This window comes from Hyperolius riggenbachi, chromosome 7, assembly GCF_040937935.1.
Source record: "Hyperolius riggenbachi isolate aHypRig1 chromosome 7, aHypRig1.pri, whole genome shotgun sequence".
In the NCBI taxonomy this organism is placed as follows: domain Eukaryota; kingdom Metazoa; phylum Chordata; class Amphibia; order Anura; family Hyperoliidae; genus Hyperolius; species Hyperolius riggenbachi.
In genome coordinates, this window is record NC_090652.1 from 34,617,289 (window position 1) to 34,642,381 (window position 25,093).

The window sequence follows — 25,093 nt, forward strand, 5'->3', positions numbered from 1 at the left end:
GAGATGGCCTCGTCAACGGTTTTAGGCTCCGGATGACTCAGCATCACATCAGAGACGGGATCAGCCAAACCCGATAAAAAAACAATCTAATAAAGCAAAGGGTCCCCATCTAGCCGACACAGCCCACCTTCTGAATTATGCGGCATAGTTTTCCACAGAGTTATGCCCCTGCATGAGGGTCTTAAGCTTCCTTTAAGCGGTAACTGCAATGTCAGGATCGTCGTATATTATCGCCATGACTTTAAAAAATTCCTGTACTGAAGACAAAGCTTCATGACCAGGGGGTAGACTGTAAGCCCGTGACTGGGAATCCCCTGATAACAGTGTCTTAATAAAAGCCACTCTCTGGCTCTCGGAACCGGAAGAAACGGGTCTCATTTTCAAAATAAGAAAGACAGCGGTTCCTGAAATTCTGAAAATCAGATTTATGCCCAGAAAATTTCTCGGGCATGGGCATTCTGGGTTCAACAACTTGAGGAGACTGCCCTGGTGCGCCCGCAGTCTGGAGGGTCCACACAACCTCAGACAGCTGGTTGATCTGAGCCTGTTGGTTATTGACCATCTCAGTTAAAGTGTTCACCGCTGCGGTCAAGGCCTCAACCTGGCTGCACAAAGCATCTATAGACATGTTGGTCTGTTCTGTAACGATGTGTGTCAGCAATAACAGAGTCTGATTACGAAGTGATCTGCAGTATCACCTGTAATACAGTTATATACCTGATTATATGGTGATCTGCAGAATTACCAATAATGCAAGTATACCAGAAAGCTAAAGTGATAGCTAATAGCAAAGTATAGTGCTTAGTGCAACAGTAGTACTGATAGGCTAGCAGTACCTCACCACAGGAGCTGGTGGGTCCTAACAGTACAGAGCCCCTCACCAGAATCAGGGCCCTCTGGTGGGAGTAGAGTGGTCAGACTAATCGGGTCGGCAACAGACAGACAGATACAGTACCAAAATCGGAAGGCTAAGGCAAGAAGGTTTTAACAGGCAGAGTTGGCAGGAAGATCAGATGGGCAGAAGTACAGAATCAGTGAGCGGAAGAATAGTCAGAACGAGCCAGAGTCATACACAGATAATAAACAGTCTAACAGGTTTAGATATTTAAGCTATCAAAGATCTGAGCGCTAACACGAAGCTACTGGCAGCTCGCTGTCTTTATGCTGGCAGGGGACTCCCAGGCACGCCCCGCCAGCCCGGCCAATCAGGGGCGAGGAGCGCTCCTCGTGACGTCAGCCGACCCGCAGGTCAGCTGATGCGTCTCCGAGATGCGTAAAGGTCTCGCCGTTGGCCGCGTGCACGCATAGCTCTGATGCTATGCGCCAGCGACAGGCCAGCGCGCGGCGGTCTGAGCTGAGCGGCGGGGACGGCGGTGGTCGTATCCCCGCCGCTCGTTACACTGAGTCTCAGTGTTTCTTGCATAGTGACAAAACTACTTTCTTTGCGATTCCTTTGCATTGCAAACCCTTGCATAGGAATCCTGACAGTCGCTGTATCCATCGCTTTGCATCACGAGGTGAGCACTTAGCGTAAGCCAATTGTTTATGCTTCTGCTTAACTATCCCCTAATAGAGATTTATTTATTTGTTGTATTTATAAAGCGCCAACATATTACGCAGCGCTGGACATTAATTTAGGTTACAGACAATATTTAGGGGTGACATACAGCAATATGACAATACAGGAATACAAGAAAACCAGATCACACAGCACAGTATGAGTACAAGGTAATGCTTAGTCAGTCACTGGATGGGAGCATGGAGTTAGGCAAGTTAGGTTCACTCAAATGCATGGCATGGGTGCACAGTAATAGAGGTGCATGATCAGGTAGGACACAAAAGGAGGAGGACCCTGCCCAAAGGCTTACAATCTAGAGATATCACGAACATGAAATTTTGGGATCGCGGAAACCGAACTCGAACTTCCATAAAAGTTTGAGTTTGTGCGAAAGAGGCAAACTGCCAGACTTTAATGGGCAGGCACATTTAAAAACCTACAGGGACTCTTTATGGCCACAAAAGTGATGGAATATGTGTTTTAACTTTCAAGGGATCTATGGCATGCCAAAGGTGGATCCATGCCATAGTCCCACCAAAAATTACAGTGTTGACGCAGAGTCGGGTTTTAATTGTTAAAGGGCAGAAATCACAGTACATTTGTAAATTGGTGGAATAAAGCGCTGCTTTAAAATGTCCAGAGTGTGTACACGTGGTGGTAGTGTAATGTGTCGGAGAAGGCACGCGGCATGCAGACAGGCAATAGAGCTGTGTGGGGACTGATTTACAAGTCCTCCGACAGGCAGTAACCCTCCGGGACCCATGCCTCATTCATTTTAATAAAGGTCAGGTAGTCAACACTTTTTTGACCTAGGCTTCTTCTCTTCTCAGTGACAATCCCTCCTTCTGCGCTGAAGGTCCTTTCTGACAGGATGCTTAAGGCGGAGCAAGACAGAAGTTTGATAGCTAATTGTGACAGCTCAGGCCACAAGTCAAGCCTGCGCACCCAGTAGTCCAGTGGTTCATCGTTCCTAAGAGTGTCTATATCAGCAGCTAAGGCCAGGTGGTCCACTACCTTTCGGGCGAAGTGTGCTCTGAGGGTTGATCCCGAAGAGCTGTGGCGATGCATCTGACAAAAAAAATTGTGCATGTCTGACATCACCATCACATCGGAAGAGTGTCCTGTCCTTACTGGTGTGGCCGTGGGAGGAGGAGGAGGATTACTGGCACCTCTTTTCCGTCGTGCTGACATTACCCTTGAACACAGTGTGCAGCTTAGTTTTCAGGCTGTTGTGCAACTGCTGAATCCTTTCTGACGTATTTTGATTTGGTAACAGTTCCGCCACTTTGTGATTATACCGAGGTTCTAGTAGTGTTGCCACCCAATACAGGTTGTTCACCTTGAGCCTTTTTATATGGGGGTCCCTTAACAAACAGGACAGCATGAAAGACCCCATTTGCACAAGGATGGATGCCAAGCTAGCTATCTCCTCTTCATCTTCCTCACTATGTCATGGAAGGTCTCCTCCTCCCCCAGCCACGTACAACACCATGGGTACCCAAAAGGTGCCCACAAGCCCCCTGGGACTCCTGCTGAAGTTTTTATTCCACCTCCTTCTCAAAGCCAGTTGTGGTGGTGATGGTGCCCACAACTCTTCCTCTTCCTTTTCACACCCCTCTACAGCCTGATCCACTACTGTTTGCAGGGCACTCTCCAGGAAGAAAACATATGGGATCAGATTGCTGATGGAGCCTTCACTGCGACTCACCAGGTTTGTCACCTCCTCAAAAGGACGAAAGTGCCTACAGGCATTGCGCATGAGCGTCCAGTAACGCGGCAAAAAAAATACCCAGCTCCCCACGGCCAGTCCTAGTACTCTTACAGATACTTGTTGATTACGTTTTCTTGTTGGAGCAGACGGTCGAACATGAGGAGCATTGAATTCCAGTGAGTCGGGTTGTCACAAATCAAGTGCTTCCCTGGCAGGTTCTTTTGCCGTTGAATATCTGCAAAGCGTGCCTTGGCAATGGAGGAATGCCTCAAATGGTCACACACCTTCCTGGGCTGCTTGAGGACCTTCAGAAAGCCTGGATACGTATAGTGCTGCCCATAATTATTCAAACATCTTGCAAATTTTGACTTAAAGTTACTTTTATTCAACCAACAAGACATTTTTTGATGGATAATGACATAGGTGTTTCCCAAAATATAATAAGATGATGTACAAGAGGCATTATTGTGGGGGGAAAAAAACACATTTCTCAGCTTTCATTACATTTGAGCAAAAACTGTCCAGTCCAAAATTATTCAGACCCTTCTCAATAATCAATAGAAAAGCCTTTATTGGCTACTAGCTGGTCGCCTGGCGTTGCCCGGGTATGTAATTGGCTAGTGTTAGCTCTGCCCACTTTTTCTAATCCTAACACACAATTACTCAATAATGACCTAGTTTGCGGTCTTTGGCATCAATAATTGGCATTGAAATGAAATAAATCTAATTGACTGTGGCTCCACTCCTTTGAAAATCAATAGGTGTATTTTGATTAGCTTTTGTAGTCTCCACCCAATTTTCTGAATTTTAATTCTAGTCACCCAGTGACCAACTGTGCAAAGTTTAAAGAGGAACTGTAACGACAAAACGGCCCCTGGGGGGTACTCACCTCGGGTGGGGGAAGCCTCAGGATCCTAATGAGGCTTCCCACGCCGTCCTGCGTCCCTCGGGGGTCTCGCTGTAGCCCTCCGTACAGCCGTGACGCAATATTTACCTTCCTGGCTCCTGCGCAGGCGCTCTGATGCCTCTCGGCGCCGAAGTAGACGGAAATACCCGATCTCCGTCGGGTCCGCTCTACTGCGCAGGCGCCGGAAACTTGCGCCTGCGCAGTAGAGCGGACCCGACGGAGATCGGGTATTTCCATCTATTTCCGTGCCGAAAGTCGCCACAGCACCCCCGCTGGAGCCAGCAAAGGTAAATATTGAACCGACAGTCGGCACAGTCGCCGGCTGTTCGGAGGGCTGCGGCGAGACCCCCGTGGGACAGAGGACGGCGTGGGAAGCCTCATTAGGATCCGGAGGCTTCCCCCACCCGAGGTGAGTACCCCCCAGGGGAGGTTTTTGTTGTTACAGAGTCTCTTTAAGAACCCTGCCATTGACAGACAGTGTAAGAATGGCTGCAGTTTACATTCTAGCAGTGAAATTTGTATTTTTCTCCACCCACTGATGTCCTAATGTTTCCCGGGTGTGTATTTGGCTGCTGTTGGCTGTGGCCACCTTTTTCTAACCCTAACACACAATTGTCAATAGTCAATGACCAAGTTTGCGAGATTTGTGGTCTTTGGCATGAATAATTTTCATTGAAATGAAACACATCTGATTCACTGTTTGTGGCCCCACCCCTTTTCTAAATATTTAACCCCAGTCACCCAATGATCAACTGTACCAGGTTTGAGGCTTGTGCCAATAACAGTGCAAAAATGCCAGCAATTAAATATTTGCCTTGAAAATCAATAGGTGAATTGTGATTAATTAATAGTGTAAGAATGGCTGCAGTTAACATTTTCCCAGTGAAATTTGTGTTTGTCTCCACCCACTGATGACTCGGCATTGCCCAGGTATGTATTTGGCTGGTGTTGGCTCCGCCCACTTTTTCTAACCCTAACACAAAATTACTCAATGACCAAGTTTGTGAGCTTTGCGGTCTTTGGCATCAATAATTTGCATTGAAATAAAATAAATCTGATTGGCTGTGGCTCCACCCCTTTTCTGAATTTGAACCCCAATCACCGAATGGCCAACTGTACCAGGTACAGTTGATTAACAGTGCAAGAGGCTTGTGCCATTAATAGTGCAAGAATGGCATCAATTAAATATTCCTCTTAAAGATTAATAGGTGGATTTTGATTGGCTTTTGTAGGCTCCACCCACTTTTCTGAGTATTAATCTCAGTCACCCAGTGACCAACTGTGCAAAGTTTGAGAACCCTACCATTAATAGTGTAAGAATTGCTGCAGTTTACATTTTCTCAGTGAAATTTGTATTTGTCTCCGCCTACTGATGACCCAGCATTGCCCAATTATGTATTTGGCTGGTGTTGGCTGTGCCCACTTTCCTAACCCTAACACACAATTACTCAATTACTCAATGACCAAGTTTGTGAGCTTTGCGGTCTTTGGCATCAATAACCTGCATTAAAATGAAACAAATCAGATTGGCTGTTTGGGGCTCCACCCCCTTATATAAATGTAAACCCCAGTCACGCAATGATCAACTGTACCAGGTTTGAGGCTTGTGCCATTAACAGTGCAAGAATGGCAGCAATGAAATATTCCCCTGAAAAATCAATAGGTAATTTTTGATAGTTTTTTGTAGGCTCCACCCACTTTTCTGAATATTAATCCCAGTCACCCAGTAACCAACTGTGCAAAGTTTGAGAACCCTACCATTAACAGTGTAAGAATGGCTGCTGTTTACATTTTCCCAGTAAAATTTGTATTTGTCTCCGCCCACTTATGACCCTGCATTGCCTGCTTATGTATTTGGCTGGTGTTGGCTGTGCCCACTTTCCTAACCCTAACACACAATTAATCAATTACTCAATTACCAAGTTTGTGAGCTTTGCGGTGTTTGGTAACAATAATTGGCATTGGAATGAAACAAATCTGATTGGATATTTGTGGCTCCACCCCCTTTCTGAAATTGAACCCCAGTCACCCAATGATCAACTATACCAGGTTTGAGGCTTGTGCTATTAACAGTGCAAGAATGGCAGGTTTGAGGCTTGTGCCATTAACAGTGCAAGAATGGCAGAAATATTCCCCTTGAAAATCAATAGGTGAATTTTGATTGGCTTTTATAGGCTCCAACCACTTTTCTAAATAATAATCCTAGTGTAACGATCAGAGTAACACAGAGAGGATCTGATTACCGGTGATCTGCAGTATCACCGAGAATGCAGATATATACCAGATTATTGATGATCTGCAGTATCACCGATAATCAGATATATCTCTAACCTCTGGACACCTGAGTGATAAAAGTGTTTTGGTGCAACAGTAATACTTTGAGGACCGCACCTGGAAGACAGGTGCAAGAGCAGATAGGAATACTGCTCGGCAACTGGTTCCTTCCGTAGTCTGGACTCTCCACCGGGAGGAGTCAGACAGAGAGTGGGAAGGACAGAACGTGAGTGACACCAATGGAGAAGTGTCACTGACAGATCTGCGAGCTATTTCCTAACAGGAGAGATAGTTCTCGAGGTCGGACAAGCCAGGTCGTTAACACACGGACAGATAAAGTACAGAGACAGGAGGCAGATGCAGAATCCAGAGACTAGCCGAGTTTTGGCAACAGAGTATCAGAATGACAAAGGTACAAAATCAGAGATCAGAAGAATGGTCAGGAAAGCAGAAGGTCATAACAAATAATCAACAATGCCTAAGCTAAGGTGTGAGTTCCTTGGTCGTCAACACCTTGGAAACTGATCTAGAATATAATACAGATAATGACAGACTTCCTAGACTAAGGTGTGAGTTCCTTGGCCATCAACACCTTGGAAACTGGTCTAGATATGAACACAGATAATAACAGAATCCCTAGACTAAGGTGTGAGATCCTTGGCCATCAACACCTTGGAAACTGGTCTAATCAACACAGATACTGAGAAGGTCTGAGTGCTACCACGTAGTGATCGCAACGCCAGACACCAGAGGAATGACCAGCACCCATTATATATACCAAAACGCTTCCCAACGCCTCCCCTAAGTGCTGGACCAATGAGAACAGATGGATTTGTCAGCTGACCGGCCTGGTCAGCTGACTCTCCTCTGAGTGTCATATAAGCTCTGCCTCTCAGCGCGCGCACGCGTCCTTCTGAACCTGTGTGGACTATCAGTCCCAGCCACACTAGACATGTTTTGCAATGTATCAGCCTGTTCGAGCGCGGGGCCAGCCGCACCGCCAACCGAGCATGCGGCGGTTTCCCCGCACTCAGCCACTGTGTCAGTAGTAGGCCTATGCGTACCGACTGCCGCGTCGGACGCGGATTCCGCCACTTTGACCGCTGGGCATGCGGCGGTTTCTCCGTGTTCCGTCCCGCTAGTGGATGAGTGCCTAAACACTCCAGATGCCATGCTAGACGCAGAATCAGCCGCCTCACTGAGTACTTGCGGTGGCTCTTCCGCGTTTTCTCACAGTACCCCCCCCCCCCCCTGAGGAGTGGACTCCGGACAGCTCCTACCGGGTTTCCCAGGATACAAAGCGTGGAATTCCTTTCTCAATTTGTCCGCATGCATGCGACATTCAGGTACCCATGTTCTTTCCTCCATATGCAGGGGTCTAGTCCTGGGAAAAGAAGTGAGTGGACTCACCTCGAAAACAATGCGCCGCGCGTACCGCGCCGCGCCACAAAATGGGCGTGGTCAATCATAATGTGGGCATGGTCACGAGTGGGGCCAAATATACATGACCTTAGCAGTGATGTAAAAGGTCTGCCGGGGAAGTTTGAGCTCTGCTGTAGTGTATCCCCCCAAAATAGATGCAATCTGACAGCATTTCACCAAAAAGACACATAATCTGGTAGAAGTTCCTACAAAATACAGATAATATGGCAGTGGTTCCCCCAAAATAGACAATGTGGCAGCAGCAGTTCCCCCAACATACATATCATTTGGAAGCAGTTCCCCAAAATACGCGAAACCTGGCAGCGGATAACCCAAAATACACGTAACACCCAAAATAAATATAATCTGGCAGCAGTGGTCCCCCAAACATACACAATCTGGCAGCAGTCCCCCCCCCCCCAAAAAAAAAGTAATCTGGCAGCAGATGTTCCCCTAATTTACACATAATTTGGCAGCTGTTCCCCAAAATACATAACAGCGGTTCCACAAAAATGCAGATAATCTGACAGCAGTTCCCCCAAAATAGGTACCCCAAGTATAGGTAGCCAGGTCTATAGGTGTCCCCAGTATAAGTAGCCATAAGTATAGTAGTCCCAGTATATGTAGCCAGAGGTAGATGTGCCTAGTATATGTAGCCAGAGGTATATGTCCCCAGTATATGTAGCCAGGTGTATATGTGCCCCAGTATATGTAGCCAGGGGGTATATGTGCCCAGTATATGTAGCCAGGGGTATATGAGCCCAGTATATGTAGCCAGGGATGTATGTGTCCCCAGTACATGTAGCCAGGAGTATATGTGCCCCAGTATATGTAGCCAGGGATGTATGTGTCCCCAGTATATGTAGCCAGGGGTATATGTGCCCCAGTATATGTAGCCAGGGATGTATGTGTCCCCAGTATATGTAGCCAGGGGTATATGAGCCCCAGTATATGTAGCCAGGGATGTATGTGTCCCCAGTATGTGTAGCCAGGGGTATGTGTCCCCAGTATATGTAGCCAGGGATGTATGTGTCCCCAGTATATGTAGCCAGGGGTATATGTGTCCCAGTATATGTAGCCAGGGATGTATGTGTCCCCAGTATGTGTAGCCAGGGGTATGTGTCCCCAGTGTATGTAGCCAGGGATGTATGTGTCCCCAGTATATGTAGCCAGGGGGTATATGTCGCCAGAATAGGTAGTCAGGTGTCCCCCCAGCATGAGGGGAGCAGCGGAGTGGAAGGAGAGCTGTGAGCAGCGGTGGGGGAGGGCGGACATCCCCCCCCCTCCCTCACCTTAGGTGCTCTCCTTCCCTCGCTCTCCCCTCCGAACTAATGTGCGGGCAGCCGGCAGCGGGCGGGACTTACCTCTCCTCGTCGTCGGAACACCGGATCTGCGTGCCGCAAGTCTGGTCTGGTCCAGACCAGAGCAGCGGCACGCAGATCCGGAGCGAGGAGAGGTAAGTCCCGCCCGCTGCCGGCTGCCCGCACATTAGTTCGGAGGGGAGAGCGAGGGAAGGAGAGCACCTAAGGTGAGGGAGGGGGGGGGGGGAGATGTCCGCCCTCCCCCACCGCTGCTCACAGCTCTCCTTCCACTCCGCTGCTCCCCTCCACAAATGCCAGGGGGGACGGCGTCCACCCTCGGGAAATAGTAAGTGGACGCCGTCCCCCCGCGTCCACGCCCTACTCGACCCCTGCCTTTCCAGTGAACTAGATACTGCACTGAGTTCTGTACCAACCGTGAGTCTAAAATCTTTTCTACTTCGTACTCAGGTTGGTCATCTACCATCACAGGAGGAGGAGGAGTGGCACCCACATGGACTGCTGGCTTAAGCAGGGACACATGAAAAGATCTAACCCCACGCATGCTGGCAGGAAGATCAATGGCATAAGTAACATTGTTGATCTTCCTGGTAACTGGAAAAGGACCCACAAACCTGGGACCCAACTTGGGCGAGGGTTGTTTCAGGGCCAAATGACGGGTGGACACCCAGACCAAATCTCCTGGTTGGAACTTCCACTCTAAAGAACGTCTCTTGTCAGCTTGACCTTTCTGACTTTGAAAAGCTTTTTCCAAATTATTCTTTACAATCCCCCAATTGTCCTTAAATGACTTTTGCCATGCCTCCAGAGCTGGAAACGGAGTGGAAGCTACTGGCAATGGGGAGAACTTGGGCAACTTCCCAGTAACCACCTGAAATGGCGAAAACCCAGAGGAAGAGCTTTTCAAATTATTGTGCGCAAATTCCGCGAATGGCAAGAACTTGACCCAATCATTTTGCGCTTCCGCAACATAACATCTTAAAAACTGTTCCAATGACTGATTCACTCGCTCAGTCTGACCATTGGTCTGTGGGTGGTAGCCCGATGAAAATGACAGTACCAAGCCCATTTGACGACAAAATGCCCTCCAAAATCTGGAAATAAATTGGACTCCCCGATCTGACACTATGTTTTCCGGAATACCATGTAGTCGGAAAACGTGGATGATAAAAAGATAGGCCAGTTCCTGGGCCGAGGGGAGTCCTTTCAAGGGCACAAAATGGGCCATTTTACTGAAACGGTCAACTACCACCCAAATGACCGACATGCCCTCAGACTTCGGAAGTTCCCCCACAAAATCCATGGACAAGTGGGTCCATGGTTCACTCGGGGTGGGCAAAGGCTGCAACGTTCCCACAGGTGCCAGGCGGGAGGGTTTACTTTTTGCACATACTGCACACTCTCTTACATACTCCTTGCAGTCTGTTGCCAATGAAGGCCACCAAGCACACCTAGCAACTAGGTCCTGTGTCCTGGAGGCCCCAGGATGTCCAGCATTCTTGTGCGAGTGGAACATCTGCAATATTTGAAGGCGAAAAGGCAGTGGCACAAACATAACCCCCTGAGGCTTTCCCTCAGGAACATCCTGTTGGAAAGGGCTTAAAGTTTCCCTCCAGTCTTTCCAAGTTTCAGTGGCTCCCAACACAATTTTCTGTGGAATAATAGTCTCTGGGCCTGAGGGCTGTGCTGTCTCTGGCTCAAAGCATCTGGACAGGGCGTCTGCCTTAACGTTTTTACTACCAGGAGTGTACGTAATTATAAACCTAAATCTCGAGAAAAACAAATGACCATCGAGCCTGACGGGGGCTCAATCTCTTAGCCCCCTCAATGTATTCCAAATTTTTGTGATCTGTGTAAACCGTAATAGTATGTTCTGCCCCTTCTAGCCACTCTTCAAAGGCCAATTTAATGGCTAGAAGTTCCCTGTTACCTATATCGTAGTTTTTCTCTGCTGGTGAAAACCTACAAGAGAAATAGGCGCACGGGTGCAATCTGCCCTGCAACCCAGAGCGATGAGACAGCACAGCCCCTACTCCAACTTCTGAGGTGTCAACCTCAACAATGAAGGTAAAAGAGGTGTCTACGTGTCTCAGAATGGGTGCAGAGCAAAACAACTCTTTCAAAGTGGAGAAAGCAACCCGAGCCTCAGGGGACCAGTGGTTTGTATCTGCCCCTTTTTTAGTGAGACTGGTAAGGGGAGCTACGACTGTGGAATACCCCTTTATGAACCTTCTATAGTAATTAGCAAATCCCAAAAATCTCTGAAGGGACTTCAGGCCCACTGGCTGGGGCCACTCCAACACAGCAGAGACCTTAGCAGGGTCCATAGAAAGACCCGAGGTGGAAATTATGTACTCCAAAAAGGCGAAAGAAGTTTTCTCAAAAATGCATTTCTCCAATTTGGCGTAAAGCATGTTCAGTCTTAGTTTGTTCAGCACAAACTTGACGTGAGTTCTGTGCTCGGAAAGGTTGTCTGAGAAAATAAGTATATCATCTAGATATACTAGAACAAATTTACCCAACACCTCCCTGAATACCTCATTGATTACACGGGCGTTACACAACCCGAAGGGCATCACCAGGTATTCGTAATGCCCATCGGGTGTGTTAAAGGCCGTTTTCCATTCATTGCCCCTTTCTAATTCGCACCAGGTTGTATGCACCCCGTAAATCCAATTTCGAGAAGATCTTAGCGTTGGTGATCTGCGTGAATAAATCGTCTATCAAAGGTAATGGATAGCGATTTTTTACTGTAATCTTATTCAGACCCCGGTAATCAATGCATGGCCGAAGGCCTCCGTCTTTTTTCTTAACAAAAAAGAAACCTGCTCCGGCAGGCGACGAGGAAGGGCGAATGAACCCTTTGGCTAAGTTTTCACAGATGTATTCCTGAATGGCCACTTTTTCCGGTCCAGACAAACTGTATAGATGGACTCTAGGGGGCATAAAACCCGATCGGAGATCAATAGGACAATCGAAAGGGCGATGTGGAGGTAACTTATCAGCAGCTTTGGGACAAAATACATCCGAAAACTCAGAATATTGTTCTGGTACTCCCTCCACCCAAATCCCGGTATGACCCAAGGTCACCTTCACTAAACAATGATGGAAACAATGGGCTGACCAGCTTGTTAGCTGACCCGTGGCCCAATTAAACTGAGGGGAGTGAAGGCGTAGCCATGGCATACCAAGGATGACTGTGGAGGTAGACATGTGTAATACAAAAAACTGTAATTTTTCCCTATGCAGTACCCCTATAGTGACTTCCACCACTGGTGTCTGAGACAGAGGATAGTTACGTTGCAGGGGGGAGTCATCCACTGCCATAACCTGGATGGGTGGTTTTACCGGGGTAAGCGGGATACCCAATCTCTTTGCAAATTCGTAATCCATGAAATTAGCCGCTGAACCGCAATCTACGAAGGCCTCAGAGACTTCAGATTTATTCTCCCATGTAATCGTACAAGGAAGAAGTAACCGTTTATCTTCTAGGGGTGAGAGTCATACGCCTAGGGTATTACCCCCAACTACTCCTAGGCAGTAGCGTTTCCCAACTTTTTAGGGCAATTCCACACTCTATGACCCCCCTCTGCACAATAAAGACACAACTGTTCAGAAATCCTGCGTCTCCGCTCCACTTGAGACAATCTGGACCGGTCAATCTGCATTGGCTCGGGTGGAGGTGAAGCGGGAGGAGATGGAGTCACAGGAGGCGCAGCGTAGGACACCATTTTAATGTTGTTTCTACCCCGGATCTGCTTTTGATAGCGTAATCTGCGATCAATCCTAATGGCCGATGAAATGTCCTCATCGATGGTTCTAGGTTCGGGCTGACTTAACATAAGATCTGAGACCTCATCTGATAACCCTGATAAAAAACAATCTAAAAGGGCATAGGTGTCCCACCTGGCTGAAACTGACCACCTTCTAAATTCTGCAGCATAATCCTCGACTGGACTCTTGCCTTGACGTAACATCTTGAGCTTCCGCTCAGAAGTCGAGGCAATGTCTGGATCGTCGTAAATTATCGCCATGGCTTTAAAAAATTCATCTACCGAGGTTAAAGCTAAATCTCCGGCGGGTAGACTGTATGCCCAAGTTTGGGAATCACCTGATAACAAGGTCTTAATAAATGTGACCCTTTGGGCCATAGTTCCTGAAGATCTAGGTCTCAACTCAAAGTATGATAACACTCTACTTCTGAAATTTCGAAAGTCAGATCTGTGACCAGAAAATTTCTCAGGTACAGGCATACGTATGTCTGCGCTAGGAGGGGATTGCACCTCATTCACAGCCATCTGGAGGGTTTGTAAAGAACCAGACAAGGCATCAATCATCGTCTTGTGACTACCCAGCACTTGGTTGATGTTATCCACCGAAGTGGCAAGTGTGCCCAGACGGTCAGTGTGTGCGTCCATTTGTTTTTCAGTCTGGCGTTCTGTAACGATCGGTGTAACACAGAGAGGATCTGATTACCGGTGATCTGCAGTATCACCGAGAATGCAGATATATACCAGATTATTGATGATCTGCAGTATCACCGATAATCAGATATATCTCTAACCTCTGGACACCTGAGTGATAAGAGTGTTTTGGTGCAACAGTAATACTTTGAGGACCGCACCTGGAAGACAGGTGCAAGAGCAGATAGGAATACTGCTCGGCAACTGGTTCCTTCCGTAGTCTGGACTCTCCACGGGGAGGAGTCAGACAGAGAGTGGGAAGGACAGAACGTGAGTGACACCAATGGAGAAGTGTCACTGACAGATCTGAGAGCTATCTCCTAACAGGAGAGATAGTTCTCGAGGTCGGACAAGCCAGGTCGTTAACACACGGACAGATAAAGTACAGAGACAGGAGGCAGATGCGGAATCCAGAGACTAGCCGAGTTTTGGCAACAGAGTATCAGAATGACAAAGGTACAAAATCTGAGATCAGAAGAATGGTCAGGAAAGCAGAAGGTCATAACAAATAATCAACAATGCCCAAGCTAAGGTGTGAGTTCCTTGGTCGTCAACACCTTGGAAACTGATCTAGAATATAATACAGATAATAACAGACTTCCTAGACTAAGGTGTGAGATCCTTGGCCATCAACACCTTGGAAACTGGTCTAATCAACACAGATACTGACAAGGTCTGAGTGCTACCACGTAGGGATCGCAACGCCAGACACCAGAGAAATGACCAGCACCCAGTATATATACCAAAACGCTTCCCAGCGCCTCCCCTAAGTGCTGGACCAATGAGAACAGATGGATTTGTCAGCTGACCGGCCTGGTCAGCTGACTCTCCTCTGAGTGTCATATAAGCTCTGCCTCTCAGTGCGTGCACGCGTCCTTCTGAACCTGTGTGGACTATCAGTCCCAGCCACACTACACATGTTTTGCAATGTATCAGCCTGTTCGAGCGCGGGGCCAGCCGCACCGCCAACCGAGCATGCGGCGGTTTCCCCGCGCTCAGCTACTGTGTCAGTAGTAGGCCTATGCGTACCGACTGCCGCGTCGGACGCGGATTCCGCCGCTTTGACCGCTGGGCATGCGACGGTTTCTTCGCGTTCCGTCCCGCTAGTGGATGCGTGCCTAAACACTCCAGATGCCATGCTAGACGCGGAATCAGCCGCCTCACTCTGAGTACTTGCGGCGGCTCTTCCGCGTTTTCTCACACCTAGTCACCCAACGACCAACTGTGCAAATTTTGAGAACCCTACCATTAACATTGTAAGAAAAACAAAAGTTTTCTTTCTTAAAACAGAAAGAATTTGCAATAATTCAGTTTGGAGTGAGCTTGAGATGTCTCCCAGTGCATCACTGTTGAATATATGCAAATTAATGATTGTTACCCTTAGAAGATAAACACACCTCCAGAACCACTGGAATGAAATGATATGTCAGTTTGTTAATTTGTACAGAGCCATAATAATCAAACATGCATATTATTTGATCCTCATCAGTGCATGGCATGGATTAATTTGGCTCTATGCAGTAGGGCTTGTAACACCGAGAGGTACAGACTAACCAGCGAGCTCATGGTGACCCAAAACTCATTGGAGTGTGTAAGGGACTACAATGGTCCTTAAAGCCCCATTACTAAGACGTTAAGAAAAACAAAAGTTTGCATTCTTAAAACAGAAAGAATTTGCGATAATTCAGGTTGGAGCGAGCTTGAGATGTCTCCCAGTGCATCACTGCTGAATATATCCAAATTAACCATTGTACCCTTAGAAGCTAAACACACCTCCAGTGTAACAGTGTAAGTATGGCTGCAGTTTACATTTTCCAGTGAAATTTGTATTTGACTCCGCCCCCTTTTTGGTTATGGGAATAAAAAATATCCTATACTTTATTCCAGGTAATGTACTATGTGTGTGCCAAATTTCATTCAAATCCATTCAGCCGTTTTTGCGTGATCCAGTAACAAACATCCAAACATCCAAACTTTCCCATTTATTATATTAGTAGGATTACACAATCAAAAGCTTCCTTCCTATAATTGCAGACAAGTTTTTTGCATGTCTCCACAGGTATTTTTGCCCACTCATCTTTAGCAATGAGCTCCAAATCTTTAAGGTTGGAGGGTCTTCTTGCCATCACCCTGATCTTCAGCTCCCTCCACAGATTCTCAGTTGGATTCAAGTCATGATTCTGGATGGACCACTCCAAAACGTTAATGTTGTTGTCTGCGAACCATTTCTTTGCCACTTTTGCTGTGTGTTTTAGGTCATTGTCATGCTAAAATGTCCACTGGTGCCTAAGGCCAGGTTTCTCTGCGGACTGCCTGATGTTGTCATTGAGAATCCTCATGTATTGCTCTTTTTTCCATTGTGCCGTTAACTGTGATTAGGTTCCCTGGTCTAGTGGCTGAAAAACACCCCCAAAGCATTAGGTACCAACCACATTTGACAGTGGGGATGGTGTTCTTTGGGTTGAAGGCTTCTCCTTTTTTATGAAGAAAACATAATTGTGACCAAACAATTCAATTTTTTTTCATTTGACCATAACACAGAATACCAGAAGTTTTCTTCTTTGTCCAGATGAGCATTTGTAAAGGTCAAGCAAGCTTTTTTGTCTAGGGGAGCGGCGTCCTCCTTGGTCTGCATCCGTGGAACCCAGCAGTGTGCAGTGTTTGTTGGATTGTCTGCCTTGAGACATTGCCACTAGCAGAGCCCAGATTCACCAGGATGGCCTTGGTGGTGATCCTTGGAATATTTTTCACCTCTCACACTATCCTCCTGGCCAGCACTAGTTCCGACCACGTCCTCTGAGATTTTGTACAGAGCAGAACATCTTCTTTTTTTTAATAATACTTTGCACTGTAGTCACTGGAAACTGAAAACATTTAGAAATGGCCTTGTAGCCCTTTCCTGACACTTGAGCAGCCACAATGGGCAACCACAGGTCCTCACTAAGCTCCTTTGTCTTAGCTATGACTGTCCACAAACCAGCTACAGAGAGCTGCTTGTTTTCATCTGTTGAGTTGATTAAAACAGCTGTTCCAAATTAATCAGGGTAATCAGAATGCTTTAGAACAGCTTGGACTATTTGAAATGGTATAGAACTTTTGATTTTCCCACAGACTGTAACAGTTTGTGAAAGGTATGAATAATTTTGGACTGAACACTTTTTGCTCAAATGTTAGTAAAAGTTGAGAAATTGTCATTTCCTGACAAAAAAACTTCTGGCCACAAAAGTGATGGAAAATGTGTTTCAAGGGGTCTAACACCTGGACTATGGCATGCAAAAGGGGGATCCATGCCATAGTCCCACCAAAAATTACGGTGTTAACGCAGAGTATAGGGGGCGATATTGTGGCTGGGACGGCGAAACCGGAAGTAGCCGTCGGCGGGGACGGGAGGATCGGAGAGACACGGTGAGGGCACCGATCAGCTGCAGGGGGCTGAGGGAAGCCCCAGGTGAGTAAAACTCTTTTTTTGGGGGTGACTTAAGGTTCACTTTAATGGCACAAGCCTCAAACCTGGTACAGTTGGATATTGAATGACTGGGGTTCAAATTCAGAAAAGGGGGTGGAGCCACAAACAGCCAGATTCATTTCATTTCAATGGAAAGATACAGATTGTTGATGCCAAGTATCCCAAAGCTCACAAACTTTATCATTGAGTGTTTGTGAGTTAGAAAAAGTGGGTGGAGCCAACACCAGCCAACTACATACCCGAGCAACGCCAGGTCATCAGCTAGTATATATATATATATATATATATATGTGTGGTGGCTGGATGGTGTACTGGTTAAGGGCTCTGCCTCTGACACGGGAGACCAGGGTTCGAATCTTGGCTCTGCCTGTTCAGTAAGCCAGTAATTCAGTAAGGAGTTCATTGGGCAAGACTCCCTAACACTGCTACTGCCTACTGAGTGCGCTCTAGTGGCTGCCTTTGCAAGCGCCTTGAGTCTGACAGGAGAAAGGCGCTATACAAATACTATACAAATACTGCCGTTATATATATATATATATATATATATATATACACACACACATACACACACACACAATTCAAAGCCTATTTGCAGGGTCTAAAAACCTGACTATAATTAATTTAATGGTATTACCTTTTTTACTGGAGGCAGCTTTAGCTTTACCACTAGGTAAATTGACATCTGAAAACAGAGAGAAGTTTTGAGCTCATTGTAAGTATAAGTAATAACTGACAGTTGAGGTTGTCAAAACTGAGACTTGTGGAATCCGTGTTACTTTAAACCTTAGACCAATCAGAGTATGTATCTGTAAATATTATGTTCTTGAAGTAATATGTAAGCCAATGGTTTATCCATCTGGCCATCTGCCCTGTCACTAGCTGTCTGTCTCTGAGGTCTGCCTGACCCTTGGGGAAGAGGCAGATAATTTGGGCACCTGGGCAGAGATTCAGGTATGAGCTTTGAAACCTTTTTGTTACTATTTACCTTTTATACTTGAGACATCTTCAGTTGGTTTTCCTTCTCCACTAGGTAATTTGCCATCTTAAAATGCAGAGGGAATTTTTAAGTTCATCGTAGGTGTTAGTAATAATGGGTGAAGGTGTCAAAACTGAGCCTTGTGGAATTCTGTGTTACTTTACACATTAGACCAGAGTATGTATCTGTAAATATTATGTTCTGGAAGTAGTCTGTAAGCCAATTGTCTATCCATCTGCTTAACTATTTCCTAAACTAACTTACCTTAATATATGCATTGCTTCTCTAGTACAGTATTGTACTGTGTTAGCTATATGTTAAAGCAGACAGCTTCAATCAGCATGATACAATTTATTGATGATGAGGTGTAAATACCTGCCCAACCCCTTGGCCATCTGCACTGTCATTCGCAGTCTGTCTCTGAGGTCTTCCTGACACTTGGGGTTAAGGAGGAGGCACATAATCGGGGCAGAGGTTCAGGTTCAGGAACGAGCTTCGTAACATTTGTCCAATGTCAACACGATTTACCTTTTTTACTGAGGACATTCTTAGAGGGGTTTCCTTCACCACTAGATAATTTGCCATCTGAAAACACAGAGAGAATTTTTAACTTTATTGTAAGTGTAAGTACAAATGGGTGAAAGTGTCAAAACTGAGCCTTAGTGAATTCTGTGTTACTTTACATATTAGACAAATCAGAGTATGTATCTGTAAGTATTATGTTATGGAAGTAGTTTCTAAAGCCCCGTGTCTACCTTGTGATTCTTCCCATGAGTTTCCCAATGACCAGAGATTTTTTGAGCGACAAGCGGTCATTTATGCGATCTCATGACATGGGTACAGCTGCGCGATTACTTAGTGTTTCTTAGCCAAGTGCGGATTATGATCCTTAAAGCTTTAAGTCTTGTTGTACCCATCGTGTAACATTGCGCATACCCGCCGGTCAGAAGATGAAGGAAGATTGATTGTGGGGAACACTCGTCGCCAGGGAGACGTCGCTGTATCCATCGCCTTGCATCACGAGGTGAGCACTTAGCGTAAGCCAATTGTTTATGCTTCTGATTAACTATCCCCTAATAGAGATGTCACGAACATGAAATTTTGGAATCGCGGACACCGAATGAGTTTGTGCGAACCGTGGAAACCATAGACTTCAATGGACAGGCAAGTTTAGAAACCTACAGGGACTCTTTATGGCCACAAAAGTGATTGATTATATGTTTCAAGGAGTCAAACACCTGGACTATGGCATGCAAAAGGGGGATCCATGCCATAGTCCCACCAAAAATTACGGTGTTGACGCAGAGTTGGGTTTTAATTGCTAAAGGGCAGAAATCACAGTACATACATACATTGGTGGAATAAAGGGCTGCTTTAAAATGTCCAGAGTGTGTACACGTGGTGGTAGTGTAATGTGTTGGAGAAGGGACGCGGCATGCAGACAGGCAATAGAGCTGTGTGGGGACTGATTTACAAGTCCTCCGACAGGCAGTAACCCTCCGGGATCCATGCCTCATTCATTTTATTAAAGGTCAGGTAGTCAACACTTTTTTGACCTAGGCTTCCTCTCTTCTCAGTGACAATCCCTCCTTCTGCGCTGAAGGTCCTTTCTGACAGGATGCTTAAGGCGGGGCAAGACAGAAGTTTGATAGCTAATTGTGACAGCTCAGGCCACAGGTCAAGCCTGCGCGCCCAGTAGTCCAGTGGTTCATCGTTCCTAAGAGTGTCTATATGTAGTGCTATAGCTTTTATGCACCATATTGTACTGATGGTGCTGAAGTAAGCCATCTTGTATGTGAATCTTTTCATTCAGATCTGTATATCGGTTCATTTGAGTCGGGTGGACTTCTTTAACATTTATTTGTCAGAAACTAACACAGATGGGTCTATGAGTCATATGTTACTTAAAAAGCACCATTATATGAAGTGCTTGCATATAAGGGATGTAGCACTGATCTGACCCATGATTTAAGACTCTTCATTTATGAACGAATTGCCTCTTAGTGTATGAAGTTAAGGGACATTGGGATACTTTATAAGCTATAATGCATGATTTTAATTATACTGTACAACTTCTAAATTATGTGGAAAAGGGTTGTAAATCTAGTAGCTGTATTCCATAGTGAATATCTAATTGTGTAAGTAGCAATAGGAGGCGCCGTAATGAGCAGAGAATCTGGGCGCCAAAAAAAAGGTTTTGGTGCCCAGATTCTCTGCTCATTACGGCAAGGCACACTACTTGACCTGAGGAAGCGGTTTGAACCGCGAAACGCGTTGTCTAAAGTGCTTGATCACATTAAAGTATTTATATAAACCTTTAACAAATTTGGAAGTCTCCTTTGAATAAGGTAGGCAAACATCACTATTCTTATTATTCAATGATATGACAAGTAAGATGTACAATAACTAAGGGCGCCTCCTATTGCTACTTAACCTGGTTTACCACCCCACCACGTGGGGCCTTCACGACCTTTGGAAGTGAGGAATTTTTTCCAAGGAGCAGCGACCAACCCGAATAAAAGACCGAGTGGGGACGGGACTTCCCCACATGCGCAGTCGAGTGGTTGCCTCATTAAGCAACCTATGTTTGTGAGTAGTATATTCTTACATTTATTTCTCTCTTTTATCTGAGATAATACACTATAAGGGCTCCCGGCGTCCCTGTGTTTTTTTTCTTTACGTTCACACAGCTACCATCTAATTGTGTAGATGGGTGGACAGACATGTAGAGGAGGGCTATAAATCTATTAATAGTATGATGACCGGAATGTGGCCCATTTGGTGTGGTTACAGCCCTTATCAGTTGTTCGGAGTTGTTGATTGTCTAAAAGGTTTTTCCATTCTCCATAGGCTAACATGGGGCTCCATGTTGGTCTATAGGATGAAAAGCTATAAAACCCAGCTGCTATTTCAAGATGGTGGAATTCTCTCAACTCATGGCTGGGCTGGCCACCTAGCTAAGTCTGACTGCGCTTCCCATCTAAGGAACTTCTAAACTATTGTGAGGAAAGAGTTGCTCTCTAAGAAAGATAGAAGTTGCTGCAACCTTTATCGGGACACCTAGGAAACACAAGGTGATGTGATGTGTTTATAATACTGTTACTTGTTATGTTATGTTCTGTTGTTATTCTCTGTCTTCTTTCCAATAACTTGGTATTGTATATCATATTTTGTATCAATAAACTTGTTAACCTTGTTACTTGTCTCTGATTTTGGAGGAATCTAAAATAACCTTCAATTGCTACCTTTGTAAGTGGTGTCACTTTTTCTGTAGCAATACACAATGGCCTCAATTCACTAACCTTAACTCCTGTCTTTAATAACTCTTCTGAGCTGTTTTACAGTTATCACAATTATATCACCATGGTGATAACTGTAAAACAGCTCAGAAGAGTTATTAAAGACAGGAGTTAAGGTTAGTGAATTGAGGCCTATATCAGCAGCTAAGGCCAGGTAATCCGCTACCTTTCAGGCGAGGTGTTCTCTGAGGGTGGATCCCGAAGGGCTGTGGCAATGCATCTGACTAAAAAAACTGTGCATGTCCGACATCACCATCACATGGGAAGAGTGTCCTGTCCTTACTGGCGTGGCCGTGGGAGGAGGAGGAGGATTACTGGCACCTCTTTTCCGTCGTGCTGACATTACCCTTGAACGCAGTGTACAGCTTAGTTTTCAGGCTATTGTGCAACTGCTGAATCCTTTCTGATGTATTTTGATTTGGTAACAGTTCCGCCACTTTGTGATTATATCGAGGGTCTAGTAGCATTGCCACCCAATACAGGTTGTTCACCTTGAGAGCCTTTTTATACTGGGGTCCCTCAACAGACAGGACAGCATGAAACACCCCATTTGCAGAAGGATGGATGTCGAGCTAGCTATCTCCTCTTCATCTTCCTCACTATGTCATGGAAGGTCTCCTCCTCCCCCAGCCACGTACAACACCATGGGTACCCGAAAGGTGCCCACAAGCCCCCTGGGACGCCTGCTGCAGTTTTTATTCCACCTCCTTCTCAAAGCCAGTTGTGGTGGTGATGGTGCCCACAACTCTTCCTCTTCCTTGTCATGCCCCTCTACAGCCTGATCCACTACTCTTTGCAGGGCATTCTCCAGGAAGAAAGCATATGGGATCAGGTCGCTGATGGAGCCTTCACTGCGACTCACCAGGTTTGTCACCTCCTCAAAAGGACAAAAGTGCCTGCAGGCATTGCGCATGAACGTCCAGTAACGCGGCAAAAAATCCCCAGCTTTTCACGGCCAGTCCTAGTTCTCAAACAGATACTTGTTGATGGATTTTTCTTGTTGGAGCAGGCGGTCGAACATGAGGAGCATTGAATTCCAGTGAGTCGTGCTGTTGCAAATCAAGCGCCTCCCTGGCAGGTTCTTTTGCCGCTGGATATCTGCAAAGCGTGCCTTGGCCATGGAGGAATGCCTCAAATAGTCACACACCTTCCTGGGCTGCTTGAGGACCTCCAGTAAGCTTAGATACTTATAGTGCTGCCCATAATTATTCATACACCTTGCAAATTTTGACTTAAAGTTACTTTTATTCAACCAGCAAGTAATTTTTTGATGGATAATGCCATAGGTGTCTCCCAAAATATAATAAGATGATGTTTTTCAAGAGGCATTATTGTAGGGGAGGAAATTCTAAGCTTTTATTACATTTCAGCAAAAAGTGTCCAGTCCAAAATTATTCAGACCCTTCTCAATAATGAATAGAAAAGCCTTTATTGGCTATTACAGCAATCAAACGCTTTCTTCCTATAATTGCCGACAAGTTTTTTGCATGTCTCCACAGGTATTTTTGCCCATTCATCTTTAGCAATGAGCTCCATATCTTTAAGGTTGGAGGGTCTTCTTGCCATCACCCTAATCTTTAGCTCCCTCCACAGATTCTCAGTTGGATTCAAGTCATGACTCTGGATGGACCACTCCAAAAACGTTAATGTTGTTGTCTGTTAACCATTTCTTTGCCACTTTTGCTGTGTGTTTTGGGTCATTGTCATGCTAAAATATCCACTGGTTCCCAAGGCCAAGTTTCTCTGCAGACTGCCTGATGTTGTCATTGAGAATCCTCATGTATTGCTCTTTTTTCCATTGTGCCATTTACTGTGATTAGGTTCCCTGGTCTATTGGCTGAAAAACACCCCCAAAGCATTAGGTACCCACCACATTTGACAGTGGGGATGGTGTTCTTTGGGTTGAAGGCTTCTCCTTTTTTACACCAAATGAAGGAACCATGATTGTGACCAAACAATTCATTTTTTTTCATCTGACCATAACACAGAAGACCAGAAGTCTTCTTTGTCCAGATGAGCATTTGCAAGGGTCAAGCCAGCTTTTTTGTGCCTTATCTGGGGGAGTGGCGTCCTCCTTGGTCTGCATCCATGGAACCCAGCAGTGTGCAGTGTTTGTTGGATTGTCTGCCTTGAGACATTGCCACTAGCAGAGCCCAGATTCACCAGGATAGCCTTGGTGGTGATCCTTGGAATATTTTTCACCTCTCTCACTATCCTCCTGGCAAGCACTAGTTCCGAACACGTCCTCTGAGATTTTGTACAGTGCAGAACATCTTGCATTTTTTAATAATACTTTGCACTGCAGCCACTGGAACTTGAAAACATTTAGAAATGGCCTTGTAGCCCTTTCCTGACCTTTGAGCAGCCACAATGCGCAGCCGCAGGTCCTCACTGAGCTCCTTTGTCTTAGCTATGACTGTCCACAAACCAGCTGCAGAGAGCTGCTTGTTTTCATCTGTTGAGTTGATTAAAAGAGCTGTTCCAAATCAATCAGGGTAATCAGAATGCTTTAGAACAGCTTGGACTATTTGGAATGGTATAGAAATTTGGATTTCCCCACAGACTGTAACAGTTTGTGAAAGGTATGAATAATTTTGGACTGGACACTTTTTGCTTAAATGTAAGTAAAAGTTGAGAAATGTTTTTGTTTTGTTTTGTTTTCCACAATAATGCCTCTTGTACATCATCTTATTATCTTTTGAAAGACACCTATGTCAATTCCTGACAAAAAAACATCTTGCTGGTTGAATAAAAGTAACTTTAAATCAAAATTTGCTAGGGGTATGAATAATTATGGGCAGCACTGTACACACAAAGCATTGTATAATAAGATTCAACACATGTGCCATGCAGGGCACATGTGTAAAAGAGAGACTGAAGTCTCATAAAATTCATGTTTTTATTTTAAAAATGTGTTTAACATCATAGCCCTACCTAAAACACAGCATCCCTGCGGCTGTAATTTAACTAAATCCCTCCAAACTCCCCGGGGGCAATCCGGGCAGCGCTTCCGTGAGAGGCAGAGCTTTCAGTGGCAGCTCTGCCTCTCCACATGTCTATCAGCGTGGATCGCAGCCTCTCCCCGGCCCTCTCAGTCTTCCTTCACTGAGAGCCGCGGCTGATAGATGCGAATGGAGGCAGAGCTGTGGCTTAAAGCTCTGCCTCCTACAGCAGCAAAATCCACGTCGAAGAAAGTCGGGGGAGTTAGGGGGGATTTAGTGAGATTACAGCCGCAGGGATGCAGCGTTTTAGGTAGGGCTATGATGTTAAAAACATTTAAAAAAAAAAAACATGAATTTTATGAGACTTTAGAGTCTCTTTAACTTGCCCAAATTCAATGCCGCCAACAGACTGCTTCCGTTGTCACACACAACTTTGCCAATATCCAGTTGGTGTGGGGTCAGACACTGATCCACCTGTTCTTTCAGAGCAACCAGGAGTGCTTGCCCAGTGTGACTCTCAGGTTGCTGGCAAGTCAGGCCCATGATGGCGTGATACCGTCATACCTGGGATGTGGTATAGGCCCTAAGGAGCTGGGGGGGGGTGGGATGCAGTTGTTGTTGTAGTAGTAGAGTAAACCACAGGAGCAGAAGAGAACTCAGCCAAGGAGCATAGCAATTAGGATGGAGGAGGAGTAGGAGGAGAGGTGGAAGTGGCAGCAAGCCTGCCTTCTGCCAGTCATAGCAGTGTCACTAACT

General features: G+C 45.8%; 1 protein-coding gene across 1 annotated transcript in view; it reads right to left on the minus strand.

Moving 5' to 3' along the window:
- Positions 1-25,093, minus strand: part of LOC137525971 (histone H1.3-like) — a 265,301-nt gene that overhangs the window by 44,570 nt on the left and 195,638 nt on the right. Inside the window, exons 17-18 of the mRNA XM_068247181.1 lie at positions 18,625-18,681; positions 17,755-17,802 (exon numbers count right to left, since the gene is read on the minus strand). Of these exons, the coding sequence (XP_068103282.1) occupies positions 17,755-17,802; positions 18,625-18,681 (105 nt within the window). The remainder of the gene's footprint in view (positions 1-17,754; positions 17,803-18,624; positions 18,682-25,093) is intronic.